This window comes from Heliconius melpomene, chromosome 9 (assembly GCF_056956725.1).
Source record: "Heliconius melpomene rosina isolate 202511_hmr_F chromosome 9, ASM5695672v1, whole genome shotgun sequence".
Classification (NCBI taxonomy): domain Eukaryota; kingdom Metazoa; phylum Arthropoda; class Insecta; order Lepidoptera; family Nymphalidae; genus Heliconius; species Heliconius melpomene.
This window is the reverse complement of record NC_140397.1, coordinates 7074684-7098610: the sequence shown is the minus strand read 5'-3', so window position 1 is coordinate 7098610 and position 23927 is coordinate 7074684. Positions and strand designations below refer to the sequence as shown.

The window sequence follows — 23927 nt, the reverse complement described above, 5'->3', positions numbered from 1 at the left end:
TAAATGTTTGTATTTAAATTAATAAATGTGTGTTTTTATTTTTTCTGGGGTATTTAAAAAATATGAAGAATCTTCAAAACCAAGTAATATATCACTACTTACTACTTACATTGCATTCCGAGCTTAAAACGCATAATACACGATATTGAATGAAGATATAAAGAATATTAAAAAGATAATTTTATATATTATGAACATTTGAACTTTTTAAATAGAGATCATCGTAGCTCGACAGTAAAACGTTAACAGCAAACGTAACGACTGTGGGTTCGATTATCAGCTCAACACACAACATTCGCAAAAATTGGACGGTGCTTGGAAAATGGAATCTCTTAACACTACTTAACCTCCGCCTAATAGTAAAAATACTTTTCAAATATTTCTATTATACCTCCTCCATACATACAAAATTCGTAGCTCAAAGTATAATAGTACAGAATCCTTTCAACGTCAGCACTAACAGCCGCACGCGATACCGCGACAAAGCACTGTACGTACATACAATAGTTTATTGAACTGATCGATGTATTGGGATTAGATTAATTGAAGTTAGTCAACAGACTGCGTTAGTTTAGAATAGGGAGTTTTAATAAGGGAATTTATATTTTTTTATATTAATTCTGTTAAGCGATTAATAAAGTTACTAACGCGTCCTCGCAATAAATATCTCATTTCCTTGAGTGGGAATCGAACCCATCCTATCACGCTCACAGTCACGCATGTGTGCCCTTGCGCTATGAGAAGCTCCAATTCTTATATATTCTGCTTATAGTTAATTAATCTTTAATGTTAAGTTAACGAAACGCAAACGATTATTTACGTAGTAAGTATATGCGAGTATCAAAGCAAGGAATCCCTTCAAATTCCACATAAACAATCTAGTTATAAAGCTCGTTGGGAGCATAGTTTGTTGAACTTGAATAATTTGACTTAACGTATATTGACTTGAGGCTGCTTGAGGTTAAATGCGATGTTGTGGGTTCAATTCAGAATCGGGGGAATGAATCCATCCATCAGCCTTTTAAGGTCCACTGCTGGACATAGGCCTCCCCCAATGCTCGCCACTCCGTCCGGTCCTGCGCCCTTTGAATCCAGCGGTTTCCCGCTGTCTTCTTAAGGTCGTCGGGGAATGAATATTATGTAATATTTTCATTTCCTCATTCTGGTAATTAGGGAAAGCGTGGCGATGAGTTCCATTACTCAATATAGTATAGTAATACTTAAAAAATTCGGCCGAATGTGGGGAACGGAGTTTTTTTTAAAACAGCTCTGCGGGATACGACGTGAAAGTCAAGAATTTAAAATACGGACTGTTCTATTTATTTGATAATTAATCCTGTTTTCTGGAAAAAACATAAAAATTTTGCAAAAAAGAAACAAACAGCCAGATTTGAATTCGTTCCTTTTTGGATTCAGAGAACTTTTTTTCAATATATTAATGAACTGTAATTCTTATACAATGAAAACGTATGATTTACTAGCTCTGGGGAAACAACATATTTTATTGCAAATTCAATTAGTAATTACCACCTGTACAATCACGATTGCCTATATGACCAAAAATTGTATATAACTACATAAACAATAAATATGTAATAATAACTACCGTTACTGGCATCTTGTCTTCACTTCTGATATTCTTCTTTACGAAATACATAAATGTATGTACACAATTTAAATTTTGAATCACAATTAAAAATTAACAATTAACTTAATGTAGATACTAATTTCACTTTTATTCTTAACTTAAAACCAAAAAGTAAATAATTAACTATAAAATATATGAAATATACTGTCATATTATTAATACTGTTATCAACTATAGAATATATATGGAGGCACTGTTAACGCAACTTGTCTAAGAGTGAATTGAAGCGTAATGATATTGGATATGGGAAAATTTAAAGTAATCTATATGTTTGTAATACATTCTTCTTTCTAGTTAATATTAGTTGCTGCAGTAGCAGTGTATACAATTTATTTTAAAGGAAACAAGAAAATGCAGGTTCAAATATAAAACTTAGACTACATAGTAAAATAATTATGTACGTAATATATGAATGTTTATTATTATTATTAAAATTGTATATATTGAGAATGAATATTGTGATTTTTTTTTATTCTGCTCTATTGTGTCTTTGTTCTATGTTTAAATTAATTATTAAGTTTTAATATTTTATTTAGAACTAATGGGCCCGGACGCGGCTACACCCGCGAAAATATAAGCCTAAATAATTAAAATAAGTTAAAAAATAATAATAAGTGGAGATTTATTATTAGAAAAAATATTTGAGTAACTGAAATGAACAAACAATAGAAGTAAAAGTAACTAAAGGAAATTCTTCATATTAGAAAAAGTACCTAAAGTTTGCCGTGCGCGCGTACTAAACATTTTTCTATATTAATAAACTAGCGACCCTCTTGCGGCTTCGCCCGCTTTAACTACTGGATTATTCATGTAATGTATGTTTGCAAAGCACTTAAGATAATGTGAAAATTAATTAAACCCTAATGCAACCCGCATTTTTGTAGTTTCAATAAGGATTTTCCTTGTTTTACACAACAAGGATTTTTTAGTAGGTACCGTAGTTTTAAATCTGTGCTACTAATCTTTTCAAGTACTTATTAAAATATATTTAAATGACTATTTTTAGATAGTTAAATGACTATTTTTAAACGGAAGAAATTATAAACAAAAACCTACCCACTAATAACTACTACAAAAATGTGAAACCAAATATATCGCGCTTAAATAATACATTCAACTCCAATTATCCAATACGTGCAAATGCATCTAACTAAATCTTCGTTGCTATAGAGGCAGCCGGGTTTTTTTTTTCGAGCTTGTGGTTAATGCTGAAGGGGGTATTTTGTCCCTGATGAAAAGCAAGCACGACGTGGCTGCCTGTGAGGAAAATTAAATAGAATGCATGGGCCGGGAATCGAATCCGGGCCGCCCGCGTGGCAGGCGAGCATTCTACCACTGAACCACCGATGCGTGTAAGGCAGGCGGGCGCGGTGGACGCATGGCGAGTGGCGAGCCGTTTCGCAGTAAGGATTTTTTTGATATTGTAACAACTTCTGAAGTACTTATTAAAATGAAAAACAGTAAAAGACAGTTTTGGTCTACATTAAATGGCCAACGTAACTAATGTACTTATTTATATGCTGAGAGTAAGGGATAAGTGAAACTTGAATAACATACAGCTGATGTGTCAACGGCGGGATGTGTCAACAATTAAATGCGTTTTTCTGTAAAACTATTCGCAATTCGCAATTTCGAAATATTGTAAAAAGCAAATGTTATCTTCGTGTAACGTAGAAAATTAATAAAGTATTTTAAAGGATAAGGATTAATACCATTATAGAAAAATATCCCTCACAATAAAAAATATATTGAAATTATTATTTTTAGACAGAAATATGATCACTACACGTTATTCTTAAAAGATACGAATATGCTCTCGCGGACTTTTTTGTAGATCTTATTAAGAGGAACAATACTCCAGTACATTTTTTTCATGTAGTACTTACCATTAGAGCAGCGCATGCGCGAAAGAGTCTCAACGGGTAGGACTTTATGCACCTTTATCGTATTTATGTTAATTTACATAAGAATGTACAAATAATAAACTATATATAAACCTTCTACGAAAAACACCCGACTTAATGGTGAAGACCGCATCAAAATCCGTTGGGTGGTTTAGAAGAAGAAGAGTTAGAAACAACAGACAGACACGAAAAGAGACTTTGTTTTATAAGATATAGGATAGGATTAATAATTTTTGCGAACAATATTAAATAAAATCTGAAATGATTCAAATTACGATATTTTAAGTGTATAACATCGGTATAGATAACCGAACTGAGATAAATTAATTATAAACAGCAAATAATTACATAAAAATTAACAGTAATTCGAAAATATATAAAAATTTACAAAACCATCAAAGTCATTTGCGCGTTGCGTCGGTCATACTATGCCGCCCGTAGGCTAGGTCATTTGGAATCAGTGACATCTCCTTAATTATTTATTAGAATGTTATACAGTAAAGTAATTTCAATCTAGATTAAATGCTAAAAGTGACTATTATATTTATTTTCATAAGGATGAATATCAAATTATAGAAATCATCTAATTTTTGTTAATGTATACAAATCTATATCGGCGCGCGCCATGTATGCATTAAGCAAACTCACTTTGGGTGACGTTTTCTTAAAACAACAAACTTTGCAAATCGTTGCTTAGCAACGGTGGTTGTTATAAACATGGCGGAATAAATTGCATGTCAAATTAATAAGTATTTTAATATATTGATATATATCGAAAATATTACAAATATGAGAAAAAAAGTATCCTATGTTCATCCCGAGACCCTCAAGTATCTCTATATGTGTATTTTATCACAATAGAATTAGCGGTTTGGGCCTGATTGCGTAAAAGACAGACAGACAGACAGACAGAGTTACTTTCGAATTTATAATATATAATTAATATTAGTAAGCATGGACATTTAATTGTCGATTCTTTTTTTTTATGTTAGCAGTTACATTGTTTTATTTTTGATGAAGGTTTTTATATTTGGATTAGGTTAAGATCTAGTAAATAAATCTCTTTTTAGATGAATCCCATTGTGTATTACCAAAATCCCAAAATTAAAAATTAATCTAATATATATATTTTTATATACTCTCTCTCCCTCACTTACCAGACAGGCCCGCAGCTGCGCGCGCACCGCGTCGGGGTCCACCGCCCGCAGCGCCATGGCGGCGGCCGACACCTGCACGTCTCTCAGCGCGGTGGTAGCACGTTCTAATCTTGACGCTATTCTGCAACTGGCGTCTTCTTCACTCTCTTCTTCTTTGTCGTTCTCTTTGTCTTCTGTCGGTTCTTGTTCGATGTATTGTGGTTCAGCTTTGTTTAGGTTGAGCTGTTGGGGATTTATTGAGATATTGATTTATAATGTATAGAATATATTTTTTACGTTTTTGTGTGGCATATTTTTAATAATCTATTATTGTAATAAATAGTTTTTATGGAACAAATTCATGTTATAAAAAAATATAGCACTTGAAATATCCTAAAAATTATTTGTTTTTATTCTCTCCAGCTTCTTTCCACCCAATTTGATACATACATATATATTTATACATAGTATAAAATAATACATGGGTTGAGATTCGAACCCACAACGTTTAAAGCCAGACGCAGTACCGCAGCGTCACGAAGACCTCAATATATAGTAATTATATGAATTTATATATCAATTAATATGTCAAAAACACTAGACTAGACATACCTCAGCCAATTGCAACTGATCCCTCAACCGGTCGGCCGCCTCCATTTTACCAGCGTCTCTATACGCTTGTACTTGTTCCTCTACCTCTTTAAGGATACCACGTTGCGCTATGAATTCTGCTGCGAGCTACATAAATATGGAAAATAAATGCTCATTTTTTAGTTTTATATAGCTGGGAAAGCGGAAAGAATAGTATTAAGACATTTAATATCCGCCCTAATTTAAATCACTTTGATATATAATTTATCAATACACTATTGTCTTCGCAAGAATATCACAAATAACAGAACTCACTTTTTAATTAATTAAAAACATACATACCTGTCTTTTATCAATAGGCTCAGCCAATAAGGTACGTTGTCGCAGGTTCAAAAGCCATTGCTGTAAATTATCGAGGGAGACTTCGCAACGGGCCGCTTCTTTCGCCTCTGCTTCTAGTTCTTTGGTACGAGCTGCCGCCTATTATTTGGAATTAATAATTTATTATAATAATGGTCTAAATGCCTAAAAGAACAACTGAAAAACACATAACCTTCTCCCCGTGAACTCGAACAACAAACACAACAAACCTCATTTTGCAGGGTATCCCAGCGCTGGGCAAGCGTGTCCATCTCTGCTTGTATCCAGGCGGGCATGATGTGCGCGTCGGCGAGCTGACGGCCCACCGCCTCGATGCGGTCCATGCGGTCCACGCTTCTGTTTGATATGTAGTTTTCTAAATCCTGTGAGGTAGGCAGGTTCTTTGATTAGTTTTTGTAATTTCATTTTATTCAACTTATTAGAAAAATATTTTTATATCTATACAAACATTTTACAAATAACAAACATCCCAATACATATAAAATGAAAATTAAAAAAATCACAAATCCCCATACATATAATTCATCAGATATATCCTCAGCATCAGCCCTCGCCCGTTTGGGGGTGGCAAGTCTTCGCTGCAGACCATCTAACCAGGCAGACTGCTGCGCGAGCCACGCGCGGAGTTCTCCTGACTCGTGCCAGGCTTCTGCTAACACTCTGTGAGAGAGAAAAGACAGAGATGTTAATGTATGATCGAATAATTCCATTTTAATTCCGTTGTGGCAATCTTGGACAGTATATGACCGTAAATGGGACGGTCGTGGGTTCAATCCCCGTGAGGGAGAATAGTTATATGTCCTAACACTAGCTTCCCTTTGCCTACCCTTTCAAATACGGGGTACAACGTGAAACTGAAAAACAAAAAATATATTTAAATGATAATACAAAAAAAATACATACTTATATCGCTCATATACAGCGTGTGTAGATCGTGTCCAGCTGGCATTCAATTGTGTTAAACGTTTTGCTAAAGCTGGGGCACGTTCCGCTGCTAGGAGGGCTTCGTTGCCTAATAGAACCATAATATTTAGTATACAATATAAAGATGAAATAGTGATTTCAATATAATTTTGTAATTTTCTTAAAGTTTAAGATATGTTAAGCTTTATCCGTCACCGAGGCTTTATAAAAACAAAAACAAAAATTCCAAACAAAAAATGGAAAATACTTAAAAAAAAAAACATACCATCCTCATTCAAATTTCTAAATTCCGGTGTTTTTTCATCACATTTGTCCTTCAACGTTTGGAATCTCATTTTCATTTGATACAATTCTGCAGAGTCCGTTATATTACATTCGTCTTCTTTAGGCATTTCTTCGTCTATTACGACCAACCATTGCTCCATTTCGTCGATTCGTCGGAATAAATTCTCAGTTTTTTCTAAAGCTCGTCGTAAATTCTCATTTACTTTCAACGACGAATTGGTTATTGTGTCGAAACGTTTGGTTAGGTCTTTGTCGGATTTGAGTGTTTTAGACAAAATTTCGTCGCAATCTTCCAGTATTGTCTCTTTGGTTGTTTCTATGCTTTCTAATTTGGCTTTATATTGAGGTTTTTCTTCGTCAAATTTCTGTAATAAAAAAAATTGTTAAAAGACTGTATTCATCTGTCTTTTTTTTCAAGATTAAAGACAATATCTAAATAAATACAAATATACAACACAAAAACAATTTGGTGTAATATATACATTTTTTCAGCTTTATACTGTATCCTACACATAACAAGGTAGGCAGAAGGAACTTGCGAAGTTAGTATTAAAAGTCATGTTATGTTCATATTAAGATAATACTGTTCCTTATTTTCTGTCAAATTGAAAAGATTGAGAAAAATTACATATTTTCTTACTGTTCATAGTAACGATTACCGTTCTATTTTCATTAATTTTCTATACTTACATTGCTGGTGTCCAATAATTTCTCCAATTCCTGTACGTCTCCTAGAGGCACTGTGGCATTATCTACAAATGTTTGTACTGAATCTAGCCATTGTGTGACCTCTTGTTGTTCTTTGTCTAGGTTGTCTACTAGTTCTATGCCTGAAATTAGAAAATGTTGAATGTACATTTGAAAACTAAATAATATTTTAGAAATAAAAGCAGTTTCACCCTTTTATCTCTACCTAAGGTATTTCTATGGTTTACTTTTCGCCCAATTTTCGAGACATTGACGATTAATTTACGGAACTCAACGTTGCACTGCTTTGTCTATGAGAGTAAGATGTTAAAAACAATAAATAAATAATAAAATATATTTTAATTTTAACTTAGAAAAATGTACAAAACAAACCTTTCTCCAGCTTACTAATCTTCTGCTCCAAAATAGTTTTCAAGTCACAAAACCTCATAACCAAATTCTCCACACTACTTCTCAAATTCAACTCTTGAACACTACCTTTTTCATATTTCTCTCTTTTCTCCTTCACCACATTATCATACGACGTTTGTAATTCATCAAATTGCCGCCTCATTTGTTTCAATTCCTGCAATTTATCCGCCATTTTGTTTTTAGATGATATTATTGCGTGTTCAGATATAATCTGTGATTCCATATCTTGTATTTTCTTTTGTACCGCTTTAAATTCATCTTCCGTTTGCAAAGATGGCGTTCTTTTATTTAATGCTATTTTAATTTCGACTTCTCGTTTAGTTAAATATAAAAGAAGTTCTTCAAACACTTCGTTTATTCGTTTCGTGTCTTTCTCGATTTCGTCTTTATGGGATTTCGATATCGATTTTGTTAGTAATATAATCGATTGTGCGTTCAATTCCTTTAATTTCATCTCCATTTGTTTTACCACCCTTATTTTATTTCTTAGATGTATTAACTGGTTATTAGTAGCGTTGTCTTTAAGCATTTTGTCCTTCCATGTGTGAACGTCGTCAATTTCTTGTTGTAAAGCTTGTATATTCTTGTAGAAGTTTTCTTTATCTTCTAAAAGATTCATAATGTTTCGTATATCGAGGAGGGTCTTTTGTATGCCCTCCCAACGTCTTTTTAGTTCCTCGATACTGTCCGCGTGTAACTTGGCTTCCTCTGAAATAGTGAATATATAAATAATTTTAGTTTATGTCTAATGCAGTGAAAGGTAATAAAGAACTATTAATTACTATCGCGCATGGGCACAAAGTGTGACTGTAAATGCGACTGGTTCCGGGTTGGATCCCTACTCGAGGAAATTAAATATTTATTTAAAAATTATATTTTAATTTCTTCGTTCTAGTGTCCAAGCAAGAGCGCGGCGTTGTTTTCAGCACTCTATGCCTCCAGAATTTGGCGGAATCACGCTGTGTCCCGCACACAGAATGGTAGGCAAAGGGAACTTAGTGTTAAGATACTCTGTTCCCAATATTCCGCCGAATTCTTGAGGCATTGTTTGTTAAGTGGCGTAACTCATCGCCGAGTTTTGCCTCGCCACCAGAGCGAAGAAAGAGAAATATAAATTTAAGTAAATATTTCAATATGGTAAGTGAAAAAATGAAGAATGAAAATATTTTATATTCAGTTACTATCAAGCACTTTCGTATCGTAAATTATATTAAAATGTCAGTAGTGTCAGTCCAGGAAGCAGCTACAAGATATTTAACACGTACCTCTCAAACTAGAATCAGCAGCCAGCCTCCGCTGTATCTCCTCGACGTTGGCGAAGTCCGCCCTCTGCTCCTCGCTCTCCCTTTGCACGCGCTGCAGAAGGGCGCGCGAGGACTCCCTACTCTCCGAGCTGGAGGTGGAACTCAGGGTTTGGAGACACTGGAAACATTTATTATACGTTTTATTTTATATTTTGAAACTAGTTATAAGAGCATTTGATTGTAACCGCGATGGTAGTAAACTGAAGAATAAATTAGTTTCATTTTCTCGCTATAGAAAGAAAAAAGCAGGACGTTGACTTCCGCCACTCTAGGTAGGCACTGAAACCTAATGTTAATAAACTTCCTCGTGCACCATTAAATTTTCGACACATTGTGTGTTGAATGGCGCAACTCCACGCCGCGCTTTCTCTTGTGATAGAGCAAGGAAATGAAAATAATTAATTGTCCCGAGATAATATCGCAGCTTAAATAACTATTATTAACATTTAACATAAAATTATAATCACCTCGTCCAAAGCCTTCTCAGTGGTTTCCGCCCAGTTTTCAAACACCTTGTATCCTATTTGAAAATCTGCACTAGATTTATCACTGAGCCTTGGTTTTTTGTTGCGATGGTCTAGATCTAGTGTTGTACTGTAAACTGTTGTCTGTGTTGTTGTCGAATCGCTTGTATCTTCGATTGTCGTTATGTCGAATTCGAATCCTAGTTCTTTGATCTGTAATTTTGAGACTTTTTGTTATATTTGTGTTTCTTTTTATGATTTTAAGAGACAAGCACATAACTTAGTGATATGTCATTTAATTATCGATTTCGTGTGTTTAAGATATGAGAAGTTAGATGGTGATTTTTCATTTCATATATTTAAACGAAACTCCCTATATTAAATTTAAAGAAAAATCAAAACAAAACAAATAAATCAATCGAAAATTACTCACTCTATCACCCTGTACACGTAATATCAACTCCAATGCATCCAACCTATCATGCAACTCGTCAGCGCTGTCCGCTAAATGCTCGACACCTTCAAGCGCTTGAAGCCGCTGCAATAACGCGGCAAGGTTCTGTCTGTGAGAGGTTAGCGCAGCGGAACAGCGCTGCAAAGCTGATATGCGTTGTAGTACTTCCCCGATTTCGGTTGCGGGGTAGGCTTCCATCTGAAAATTGTTTAGTTATCGTGTATATTTTTTTATTTTATTTTATTAATATTTATTTAGGTTAATTCACGTATAAGGTAATTCTAAATATTATTTCTTTATTTTTTGGCAATATCTTAATAAGATCCAGATAGCAGCCACAGTTAGCATAGTAAATATCACTTAGAGTTTTATATATCAATACAATTATACATTCTGTTTACTATTTGTTATCAGTTAAACTTTAAGCTTAAAAATGTCTTAACTATGAACGATAAAAAGTGTAGTTAAATCAAATCATTTAAAAAAACAATATTATAAGGCCTCTACATTTTACATAATCAAGCACAAAAGAGCTTCAACCAACCTGCTTCAAATCCGCCTCCACCTTATGTATATCAGCGGTCAGCTGTTCCTGCTGTTGCTGCAGCGCCACACAGCGCTGCAAGCGCTCGAGACGCGAGAGCGTCCACTGGCACGCGTGGGACCAGCGCTCGCCTAGCGCACGCAGTTGGTCTTCTATTTCTGATACACCTGAATAAGTATTGTATGTAAATAAGATTTTAGGTTTATTTTTATGTTAATATGAAAAAACTCAAATAAAAAACAATTAAAAACCGATCTCACGTCACTACGTATCATAGTAGTAGCAATTCATTTGTAACAACAACAATCAACAACTTATAAATATCTTAAATCCCAAAACCCCTCAAATCCTCACCAGCGTCCTGCTCATCATCGTCCACCACTAGCACGCAGTCCGCCAGCGCGTCCACCAGTGGCTGCTGTGTGCGTAGGTCGGCGTGCAGCGCGCGCGTGGACTGCAGGGAGGCGGAGAGCTCGGAGGGAGAGGACTCCATGAGGGACATACGGTCCTCTGTTGATGTTAGCCATTGTCTGTGAATAGGGGAATTAGTTTTTAATCTATATATATGTATAGAATAAATTTAACTGTTTGTTGTCTGTACATGAGATATGTCAGAAAATGTATTATTGGGGGCACCTATAAATATAATAAAAATCAAAACGAAGGAACGAAACGAAAATGAGTTTGAAAATTTGTATCTTTTTGTTGATTTATCTGTATTTGTACATATTAATCTCACAACCGATATTATATTATTTTAAATGGAGTTTCCACTGTTGTATTTTAACAAGCTTCCCTTAACATTCGGATTTTTTATTTGAATTGGTTCATAAATAAAACTGGTAAAAAAGTTATATCAATATATAGTATTTTGTTCAATAAAATTGCTGCAAAAAAATGAAGCTGTCCCAAGATAGTGTATAAAAAATTGTGTTGTTCAAGCAGGCGAAGCCGCAAACGCGTCGCTATATATTATAAAATGGAAACAGGCAACTACACGCTTTTCATCGGTGTAAACTCATTTATTATAAATGTATGTTTCACAGGCACATACATTCTCTGATTCGTACAAGTGTATGTACAAATCAGAGAATATAGAATAAGCAAATATACTAAAGATGAGTTTATAAACGCGCAGCCAGAGGCAACTTTAATATTAAAATGTAAAAGCATTACATACAATGTATTTCCGTGTAGAAAAAGATGAACTGTATAAAATAACAGAAAATAATTAGGTTTTATTTTTAAATATACCATACTACAATTTAGTGTACAGTATAACACACAAACCTAAACTCGTTGAGCTGCGTGTGCTGCGCACGCATGAGGGCGCGGTGCACGCGCGCCTGCTTGTCCATGGCGCCCACGCGCAGCTGCTCCCAGCGCTGGTTCAGCAGACGCATTTGGAGACGCACCTGAGGACGGGTAAATAATAAATAATAAGTGCTAGATAGATTTGATTATATTATTTGTCCTTTTTTTAATGTTTTGCCTTAACGCTTTTTAACTCTAAATATAGATAAATATTTTTTTAAAAATGTAGTGGGTCTTGAACTCACGTCTCTTGGAAATCATCTCCAACTTTTGCTAACTGACAACAACTAGTTTTTAACAAACGAAACCAGTTTTTGCCGAATTTGAATGGTCTCTAAATCTATTAATAATGATGAAAAGGAAGCGTTGTATTATATAAAAATATGAAAGTAATTGACACCACATGGGCGGCCCGAATTTGAATCCTGCTAAGTTATAATTTTTATAAGTTACTAAATATGTTACAATTAAATACACAATTACATAAGTATAGAAAACATACCTCATTAGCCTCATCCCTAGATAAAGCTTGATCCCGTAACAATCTCGCGCCTTCTTCTAATACAGCGCCTACACGACACTGCTGTTCTGACAGCTCAAGGAGAAATTTCTGGAAAAATGTTTTTTTTTTTTTTTTAATTGACACAGCTCAGCTTACTCTTCTTACTATATGTAACAAAAATAAGGACACAAATAAGTTTTGATTCGCATTTGGAAATGAATGAAATTGGAATTTAAATATTTTTTTAAAATTCGTCTCCTAAAATTGGCCGGTGAGTGAAAAACGACCAGAACCACTGAGGCTTCACGCACCGTGCTCAGGCACAATGTTATTAAATCTATACGTGGGGGTACCAGTTCACCTCGTGAGAGTGGAAATGGTCCTTCAGCTCGGCCAGATAGGCGCCGGGCGCGCCCCCGTCCGCCGGCAGCGGCGAGGCGTTGAGCCTCTCTTCGCCGTCGAGCAGCGCGGCCAGCGCATCCTCCAGTGCCGCGCCGTACGCGCCCAGCTCCACCGAGCACGTCGTCGACATCGACACCGGCCGGGACGTGGTGAGCGTTGGGGTCTGAGCCTGGAACAGACGTATTTCAACTTATTTAACTTTACTTTTCATATATTTTTCCAGATAAGACAGACAGTGTAGTGTGGCGTTAAATTTTACTATTTAATATACAACATTATACAACATTTTTCACAAACATTCAAAAACAACTAAAAACTTAATAATTTTATATAATTTATTTTGAAGAATTTACTTATACATGTATAAGTACATGTACACTTGTAGATTTATATATTATTGAGTACACAAAATTAATTATATTTTGTAACAATGCCTTTGTTACAAAATACAATTTATTTTGCATTTTGGTCTAATAAAATAAAATGTTGGGTTTTATTACTATATATCAGATTTCAGAATGCAATAACATTTTTTATATAGTGTATTCAATAATTTGACAAGAGTTCCAGTAAAAAATCCAAAGAAACCAAATGAAACCACTAACATGGATTAATTCTGAGTAAGTACAGGTTTGATGCCAGCTATATTTTAACTACATATAAAACATTACACAGTAATAATACCTCAGGTCCATCAGCAGGACTGTTCCCCTCATCCATATCCTGGCTTTGCTCCAAGTTGTCAGGATGATCAGCAACCTGCTCATGAGGCAGCGATTGGAATAAACACATTACATACATCATTATTGATTTCTTGTCAGGATTGGGGGTGTTTACATCTGGAATATTAAAAAAGCAAAAATTTTAAGTTACTTAATATTTTTTTTAGTTTTAAGTGAAAATAAAAAATCTTTGTAGGAAGCAGTTGTTAGTTTTTTTTGGAAAATAATTGAATATTCATGAACGTTTGATATTTATATTGACCAACATCTATATAATTCAAATATCATTTATAAAAAAATATATTTTTTATGTGCCCGTTGTTTCAGCTTCACACTGTATCCCAGCGTAGAGAGAATTTTATGTTAAATGCTTTTAGTTCATAAACTATCAAAAACATACACTTTTATTATTGATATTTTATGAATTAAAAGACGTCATTTGATATTTTAAACGAAGTAAGTACCATTTGGTCAACGCAATGTGAATAATGCACAGGTTCTGATATAACTAATATCAGTGTATTTGTTGACAAGACCAACGGACACAGCAGAGCAGCTACCGCTGCTAAATAGCAATTATTGATTATCCTATATCTTATAAAACAAAGTCGCTTTTTGTGTCTGTCTGAACTTTCTAACTCTTCTTCTTCTAAACCACCCAACGGATTTGGATGCGGTTTTCACTATTAGGTCGAGTATTTCTCAGGGAAGGTTTATATATAGTTTCTTATTTGTACATTCTTATGTAAATTAACATAAATACGATAAATGTGTATAAAATCCTACCCGCTGAGACACTTTGGCGCATGCGCTGCTTTAATGGTAAATACTACATGAAAAAAATGTACTGGAGTATTATTCCTCTTAATAAGATCTACAAAAAAGTCCGCGATGGCATATTCGTATCTTTTAAGAATAACGTGTAGTGATCATATTTCTGTCTAAAAATAGTAATTTCAATATATTTTTTATTGTGAGGGATATTTTTCCATAATGGTATTAATCCTTATCCTTTAAAATACTTTATTAAATTTCTACGTTAAACGAAGATAAAATTTGCTTTTTAAACTATTTCGAAATTGCGAATAGTTTTAGAGAAAAACGCATTTAATTATTGACACATCACGCCGTTCACACATCAACTGTATCGAGTCAAGTTTCACTTATCCCTTACTCTCAGCATATAAATAAGTATATTAGTTACGTTGGCCATTTAATGTAGATCAAAACTGTCTTTTCTGTTTTTCATTTTAATAAGTACTTTAGAAGTTGTTACAATATCAAAAAATCCTTGCTGCGAAACGCGCCTCGCGACGTTATACTTATACAAGCGAGTCCGCCGCGCCCGCCTGCCTTACACGCATCGGTGGTTCAGTGGTAGAATGCTCGCCTGCCACGCGGGCAGCCCGGATTCGATTCCCGGCCGATGCATTCTATTTAATTTTCGTCACAGGCAGCCACGTAGTGCTTGCTTTTCATCAGAGACAGAATACCCTCTTCAGCATTAACCACAAGCTCGAAAAAAAAAACCCGCCTGCCTTTATAGCAACGAAGATTTATCGTTATTTAACTATCTAAAAATAGTAATTTAAATATATTTTAATAAGTACTTGAAAAGATTAGTAGCACAGATTTAAAATTACGGTACCTACTAAAAAATCTTTGCTGTGTAAAACAATTGGAAAATCCTTATTGAAACTACGAAAATGCGGGTTGCATTAGGGTTTAATTAAAAACGCCACCGATTATTATAAAATTTGAAATTTTGACTCTTAAAAATATTTAATCGAACATGTGTTTCATGGTTCTTTAGAATTCACCCCCTAAGGGTGCAAATAAGGGGTTGAAAGTTTGTATGGAAAAATCTTTAAAACGCCACCGATTGTTATAAAATTTGAAATTTAGACTCGTAAAAATATTTAATTGAACATGTGTTTCATGGTTTTTTAGAATTCACCCCCTAAATACGCAAGCGAAGCTGCGCGCGTCCGCTAGTAACTTATAAGGATCTAATTTCTAGTAACTGAGGTAATTTTCAAAAGTGGGTGTAATATTAAACAAATACTAACGCAAACACCTAAACACAAGATCTCAGCAACAAACCTTCGGCATCTAATAAGCGGTCTATACACAAGTGTCGCTGCGCCAACGCGAACGCGTGCTCTAATCTCTGCACCGGAGTCAGTGTCAGGAGTGTCGAGTAATCGAAGAGATGTGGTCTAAAGCGATGTAGCAGAGCGTTGAACGCGAGACCGTCTGACCACGACGACGTGAAGTTCTCCACTTTAACACCCATGTAGTTCTGAAAAATAATAAATAAAATTAAATGTTGCTTTATTTAGTGTTATTCCACATAAAAAATATTTTTAGAAAATATATTAAATTTTAATGTAGCATGACTAAAATCTGCGCTTCCTCGAAACCGTCCAAGACGGTGGACCTGGACCGTTTTTAGGAAGACGTGGTTACGGTTACGTTAAAAATTTAACATTTCTTAAAATAAAATGTATGTCGTAGCATAAATATTTTTTTATATAGGTATTTTATTTAAATAAAATATTATCAATTTATTTAAAAAAATAATAAAGAAAACAATTATTTTATAAAAACTAAAAAAAAGATAAACCTAATAGCATATACCTGTGTATGATTCCGACACCATGCTAGTAAAGTCTTCTCCAAGTTAGTTTGTTGAAGTTCGGACATCAGTTCTTTGAGATGGTAATGGACTTGCCAATGCAATATAATACTCCATACTAGACCTAGAAATGTATAAAGAATATATAAAAAACAGATAACCAATAAAAATAGAGCATAATTATTGGTAGAGAGAGAGGTAGACTATGAAATCAATGGTAGAGTTTAAATTTTTTCTTACTATATAAATCTGCAATCTATAGACTATAGGCAACAAGCAAACATATTCACCAAGTATAAGTTTAGGGTTGCCATCGACGATGTCCCCGCTGTTTATATTGACGAGACGCACGCCGGCCGACGCCAGCGCGTGCAGCGCGGCATTCACATTGTTTAGATGATGAACTCGCATGCGACCGCGCTCTCGTTTCTGGAGAAAGTAGTCACAAATATTAATAAATCTTCCTCGAGTTCCGCTACTCAACATAAAATTACTCCAGAATTCGGCGGAAAGTGGGGAACGGAGTGTCTTAACACGAGGTTCCCTCTGCCTACACTACTGTGTGCGGGATACAGCGTGAAGCCGATTTCTTTCAAATACATCAAGTAAATAGATATACTTACAAATTGCTGCGCCGTAAGGATCTCGAGTAGCGACAACAGCACCTCCCCATCTCGCAGGTCCAGGAACAGGTCTTCCACCAGTGGCTTGCCATGCTGAAATTTACAATCAATAATAAGTATCCTTGTATCCATGTTATGTTTATAAATAATAATTTTAATATTACAGAATCAATTTAAAATGACCAACGCTTCAAACTGTCTATAACAATATTTTAAAATATATTTTTTAATTTTCATAGAACGTTTAGAAAAAGAAGCTACTCCCAGAAAAATATGGAATAATATACAATTAAACTAGACTATATTTAAATTCGAGACCACGCCTCGGCAAGCGTAATGTAGGACGTCCTCCAGCTAGATGGGGTGACGATATTCGCAAAGTAGCGGGCAGCGGCTGGATGCGAAGAGCTAAAGATCGAGCTCAGTGGCATGCCATTGGAGAGGCCTATGTCCAGCAGTGGACGAGGACAGGATGATGATGATATTTAAATTATGATTTAAATGATATAATGGCAGAGCAGTAGTGTTATTTACTCTACTTTACTGAACTTTACACTCATATAACGGGAAGCTGTAAATTCACCAAAACAAAAAAACTTGGCAGCACCACGCCACCACGCCACCACCAGTGTTCCAAATGATATTGTCCCTAATTGACCGACGCGAGTCGATTTAACTGACGGGCTGTTCACGCTATTTTTACGCTATGCTCAATTATTGTATTTAAGTCTATTAAATATGATATATACTGTTGTTCGTGTAATATAAAATGGTAATTTGACTTGAAAAATATATTTTTCTTATAGTTATTATCCTGTCTTATAGTGGGGCCAGCCGTGGTCTTCCGCCTCAACCGCCGAGATTCAATACGCAATGCCTCCATAATTCGGCGGAAAGGGGGGAACGTAGTTCCTTAATACTAGGTTCCCTCTGCTTACCATGTTGTGTACGGGAAACCGCATTAAGCCCTTTTTTATAAATAACGTGAAGCCATCGCGGCGTATGGGCACAAGGAGTGTGACTGTAACGCGATGGTTGTGGGTTCGATTCCCACTCGAGGGAATGAATTATTATTTATTAATATTCACTCTGGCATCAAGGCAATGCCTCGAAAAAATCGGCGGAAAGTGGGAAACTGACTGAAAGACTTAACACCAGGTTCCCTCTGCCTACCCTGCAGTGTGCGGGATAAAATATGAAGCTGCTTAAGTGATATCTAATAAATAACGGTATCTCGTTCTAACCACACACCCTCGTTACCCCATCAATATTAATTAATAATAGAAGTGAAGATACCCACCCGCCGAATAAAATGTCGGGCGTATCTTAATTCGGCACATTGATAAAATGATTTAAGGCAATTTAGTATACAGTTTTTATTGGACTGTAATTCAAGCATATTGTTAAAACATTTTTTATGTTTTAACATTCATACCTACGAGGCCGTCTTGATGAAGAACGCAATGGTTACGGGTTCGATTACCTCTCTGGCATCATTGAGTTCCTCCACTCAACACTCAATGTCTCGAAATTTGAACGAAGAATATGGAAACAGATAGATTCCTATCCCTATCCTAATGACGCGAGAGGAATCGCGAAGCTACTTTGCCTTTTTAATGTATGACCCCTATAGCGGCGGATAGAGTAAAGATAAAGGTAGACAGACATCAAGTGACATATCATTATTTTTTAAGGTAAATATAGATTGAATGTTAAGTAACGGAACCTAATATTCCGCTTTTGTTTATGCGCGTCAAAGATGTATATTAGACGTACAAACAGATTTTGTTAAGTTTCAGCTGCAAAATGATATTTCATTAAAAATAACATTTGAAAAGGAAAACGATGGACCAATATCTGTACAGCAAATATTTATTTTTTATTTCCCTGACAGATAAAACAAAAACAAGACAAAATTAAAAACAAAACTAGTACATAGGTTCATTTTTGTTGGTGAACAATTTTTTTACTGTAATATACTACTTTTCCTTAATCTATACTAATATAATAAAGCGGAAGAGTTTGTTTGTTTGTTTGTTTGTTTGTTTGAACGCTAAGATCTCTGGATCGACTGGTCCGATTTACATTGTTTTTGTTTTGTATGAAAGCTGCATTCTTCAGAAGTGCTATAGGCTATATAACATTACATTACACATATAAACTAATATATTTTAAAAGTACTTTCTAATTTGACATGCAATTTATTTTGCCATGTTAATAACAACCGTCGCGTCGCTACGCAACCGTTACCGCGACATTTTGATATTCATCCTTATGAAAATATATATTACTAGTGGGCCCGGACGCGGCTACGCCCGCGAAAATATAAGCATAAATAATTAAAATAAGTTAAAAAAATAATAATAAGTGGAGATTTATTATTAGAAAAAATATTTGAGTAACCGAAATGAACAAACAAAAGAAGTAAAAGTAACTAAAGGAAATTCTTAATATTAGAAAAAGTACCTAAAGTTTGTTCATTTTTCTATATTAAATAATTATTAATTTTTGCGGACAATATTAAATAAAATCCCAAATGATTAAAATTACAATATTTTAAGTATATAACATCGGTATAGATAACCGAAATGAGATAAATTAATTATAAGCAGCAAATAATTACATAAAAAATAATAGTAATTCAAAAATATATAAAAATTTACAAAATCATCACAGTCATCTGCCCGTTCGCGTCGATCATACTATACCACTCGTAGGCTAGGTCATTTGGAATCAGTGACATCTTAATTATTTATTAGAATGTTATACAGTAAACTATAATTTCCATCTAGATGAAATGCTAAAAGTGACTATTATATTTATTTTCATAAGGATGAATATCAAATTATAGAAATCATCTAATTTTCGTTAATGTATACAAATGTATATCGGCGCGAGCCATGTATGCATTAAGCAAACTCACTTTGGGTGACGTTTTCTTAAAACAACAAACTTTGCAAGCCGTTGCTTAGCAACGCGTAGCGACGATTGTTATTAACATGGCGGAATAAATTGCTTGTCAAATTAATTATTTTAATATATTGGTATATATCGAAAATATTGCAAATATGAAAAAAAAAGTATCCTATGTTCATCCCGGGACCCTCAAGTATCTCTATATGAGTATTTTATCACAATTAAATTAGCGGTTTGGCCCTGATTGCGTAAAAGACAGAGAGACAGACAGACAGACAGACAGACAGACAGACAGAGTTACTTTCGAATTTATAATATAGGTATGGATAGTCACTTTTAGTATTTTATCTAGATTGAAATTATAGTTTACTGTGTAACATACTAATAAATAATTAAGGAGATGTCAATAATTTGAAATGACCTAGCCTACGGGCGGCACAGTAGAACCGACGCGAAAATATTCTTATAGTTCAAGCAGGCGTAGCCGCGTCCGGGTCCACTAGTTATATAATAAATAAACTTTTCAGTACACACACCGTTATTCATAATAATGACAATGACTTTGTCTCGTCTAGTCGTTAACAAAATTTATGACATATAAAAAGCTCTATAAAATAATAAAATCTTAACAGCTTATAAATTCATATGAAACATAGCCTTCTTTAAGCACTTCCGCCTTATGCTTTAATTATTATTAGAATAAAAGAATGCTACATATATTTCTTTTTAAGGATTTAAAAAATCTAAACGTTTAACAAAACTAAGTAATGGAAAAACTAGTAAATTAAAAAAAAGCAATATAATAACGCCGTGAGTTCCGCAACTTAAATTAGGCGGAATGAAGTGAACGGCAGTGCCTTAGTAGGAACGGAGAGTCTTAACGCTAGGTTCCCCAGGTTCCCTCTGCTTACCTTGCCTTAAAAATTAAAAATAAAACAATTTCAATCTTACCTTGGCCAGTTGCGAGTTTATCCACTTAGCGAATGTTTTCTTTTGTACATCCTCCCGCTCATCTGAAAGCAAAAGATAGAATTATTTATTACAAACCAATACAACGACTTGGGTAAGGCACATTAAATATGCATCACGACCGCATATATTGAACTGCCGCCGTAAGGACCGTTCGCTTCCTTAGAAAATTCATTATTTATAGTAGAAAATTTCCCATAGTCGATATTGAAATAAATAATAGTGTTATATTTTTCAATATAAAATTAATTATTGTCTTATTATAGGTATAGCTATGATATAAAACAAATATAATAATCATAGGGACTGTACACGAGACTGCTTGTGGGTTCGGATTCGATTCCCACTGGCTTTGTAACGAGCCATCCGCGGCTTCGAATTCGGTGGTAAGTGTGGAACGCAAGTGTCTTAACTTAACTGGTACACTAGGTTCCCAGGTTCCCTCTGCCTTCCCTGTTATTTGTAGGATACAACGTGAAGGTAATAGAAATATTTTTCGCAAATTTTACTACAAGCACCTTTCGTTTTATACTATAACCATTATAATTAAACTCTATATGATATCAAAATCAGCAACAATATAAAAATAAAACATTTTTTATAACAAAAAAGAATATGAAAATGATAAATTTACATAAATCCTCTGCACTGCCGATGTCTGTCTGTGGCTTGAAGCCCACCAAAACCTCCCAGGTCTTCAGAAGCGTCAGCATTACATAATATAAACAGTATATAAAAACAGAACACGCGTCTTAGACCTAGACGTATTCGAGACAAGGCTATTTTAAACCTAAAAGTAGGTCTTAAAATGTGAAGACAAACAGATTAATCGTTTTAGACCTAGATGCACGCGAGACGAATTTATTTTAAATCTAGGAGTAGGTCTTAAGATATGAGGACTAATAAGAAAACCAGATGTAAGACCTAATGTAGTCTACACCTAATTAGCAGGAACTCGATAGAATTATTTATCGAATAGTTGTTATATGCGTTTGACACAAAATGTCGACATTGTGACGCAGTAGACATGCGATCGCTGTTAAGATTGTGAGTTCGAATCCCATTTGGCGTATTTTTTATAACTAGGTAAGTATAGGTGTCTTTCTTAAATTTTCTTTTCGCAACAATGATCGAGATACAAAAATATAAAAAGGACTCATTTAACTTTATATATTCAAACGATGATATATTATGTATATGTTTCCTCTTGTATCCCTCATGTAGCAGGATAGGCAGAGGGAACCTAATAATGTTAAAATACTCGTCGATAAGTGTTGAGTGGCGAAACTCAACGCCGCGTTTTGCCTTGTTACCAGAGCGAAGATATTAATAGCTAGTAATTAATTCCGAGTAAGAATCGAACCTACGACCGTCGCGTTTACGTTTATAATCACACCCTGCCACTGCGCCTACGGCCTCACCTTTAAATTATAATTGAAATTATCGTAACACACTGTATGTGGAGCCCGATCTCAACAACATAATGTTCAAGACACGTTATACCGTTGAAAATGTAGGCAGGAAATGCGAGTCGGATATTACATCGAAAGACGTGCTTACCCGTTATCGGCACTTTAAATAAATTAAATTTGAGTTAACTTCATTCATGCCGTCGAATAGTGTACGTATATTAGAAATAAATTATAAGCAAAAAATCATTTTTAGAAAAAGCTTTTATTTAAACGCTTTAAAAAGGAGAAAATAAAATTTGTCTTTTAAATTTTAACTATCAACTCATAACCTCATTGTACACAATTTATATGATCATAAAAGCTTGTCGCGCGATTTACTTGTGTAACTAAACTAGTGCTAATTTAATTATGTAAAATCTGCTAAGTTTAAATTTTTAAAGTTTCAATTTAATTAAATAATGATTAACGCGACAAGCTTTTATGGTCATATAAATTGTGTACAATGAGGTTATGAGTTGATAGTTAAAATTTAAAAGACAAATTTTATTTTCTCCTTTTTAAAGCGTTTAAATAAAAGCTTTTTCTAAAAATGATTTTTTGCTTATAATTTATTTTTTACTTTTTAGTTACCACTGGCTAGGTTTCTCACACTAGACACATGTACCACGATTCCGCTTCTATGGTTAGGAATGCTGTTGGCGACACTAGACCCTTCCCGATTACAGTGGGGGTTCACCAGGGCTCGACTCTTAGTCCGTTCTTATTCAATGTAGTGCAGCCTCCATGGCTGATGATGTATGCCGACGACATAGCACTCATTGACGAGAACCGACTGACACTGGAGCGTAAAGTGAACCTCTGGAAGGGTATGCTTGAGAACGGCGGTCTTAAACTAAATGTGTCGAAGACCGAGTACATGGCCTGCGGAAGCCCGGACTCGAGCACGATCCTTATAGGTCCTGAGCCAGCCGTTAAGTCAGAAAAATTCAGGTACCTTGGATCCGTTATGCACGAGTCTGGATGCATCGATCACGATGTCCATGGCCGGATAAGTGCTGCCTGGGCCAAATGGCGGGAGGTCACTGGTGTGGTCTGTGACCGAAGAAAACCGCCAAAATGTCGGATGCAAGTGCCTTACTATATCAGTTCCTGGAGTGAGACCTCCTGGACGCCCAAGGAAGCGCTGGTTGGATGTCATGATGCCGGATATGAGAGCCAATGGTCTAACCACCGAGGACGCAAAAGACCGCGCAAAGTGGAGTAGGTTGAGTAGGAATGCAGACCCTGGCAAAAGCCGGGATTAATGCCAGGAGGAAGAAGGTTTCTGAAGGTCTTATTCTCGGCAAGCCCTTTCATTTGATACCCGTATTGCAGATGTGCATAAATAATAACTATTCCGCCATCTTAGATGTTCCGCCATATTGGATTTAAAAAAACGTCACATTTTTCGAGTTACTCTCAACGAGCCCTTTCAATAGATATCCATATTGTAGAAGTAGACTAAAATTAACTATTCGGCTATCTTGGATGGTCCGCCATATTGGATTTAGAATGACGTTAGATTATTTTTCGAGTTGCTCTCAATGAGCCCTTTCATTTGATATCCATATTGCAGAATTGCAAAAATAATAACTATTCGTTCATCTTGGATGGTCCCCCCCATATTGGATTTAGA

The 23927-nt window shown here is 35.0% G+C and overlaps 1 protein-coding gene across 5 annotated transcripts in view; it reads right to left on the bottom strand.

The window, feature by feature from the left end:
- The window catches only part of Dys (Dystrophin), a 455408-nt gene that overhangs the window by 418190 nt on the left and 13291 nt on the right, over positions 1-23927 (bottom strand). For all 5 annotated transcript variants that reach the window (XM_085190316.1, XM_085190313.1, XM_085190314.1 and 2 more), the window contains exons 2-24: positions 20823-20884; positions 16956-17048; positions 16623-16761; positions 16335-16456; positions 15798-15996; positions 13657-13811; positions 12932-13141; positions 12571-12678; positions 12045-12169; positions 11109-11284; positions 10755-10921; positions 10190-10408; positions 9760-9969; positions 9254-9410; positions 7950-8696; positions 7560-7699; positions 6850-7234; positions 6564-6672; positions 6176-6320; positions 5870-6022; positions 5622-5759; positions 5301-5426; positions 4710-4931 (exon numbers count right to left, since the gene is read on the bottom strand). In XM_085190316.1, coding sequence (XP_085046442.1) covers positions 4710-4931; positions 5301-5426; positions 5622-5759; positions 5870-6022; positions 6176-6320; positions 6564-6672; positions 6850-7234; positions 7560-7699; positions 7950-8696; positions 9254-9410; positions 9760-9969; positions 10190-10408; positions 10755-10921; positions 11109-11284; positions 12045-12169; positions 12571-12678; positions 12932-13141; positions 13657-13811; positions 15798-15996; positions 16335-16456; positions 16623-16761; positions 16956-17048; positions 20823-20884 — 4307 coding nt within the window. The remainder of the gene's footprint in view (positions 1-4709; positions 4932-5300; positions 5427-5621; positions 5760-5869; positions 6023-6175; positions 6321-6563; positions 6673-6849; positions 7235-7559; positions 7700-7949; positions 8697-9253; positions 9411-9759; positions 9970-10189; positions 10409-10754; positions 10922-11108; positions 11285-12044; positions 12170-12570; positions 12679-12931; positions 13142-13656; positions 13812-15797; positions 15997-16334; positions 16457-16622; positions 16762-16955; positions 17049-20822; positions 20885-23927) is intronic.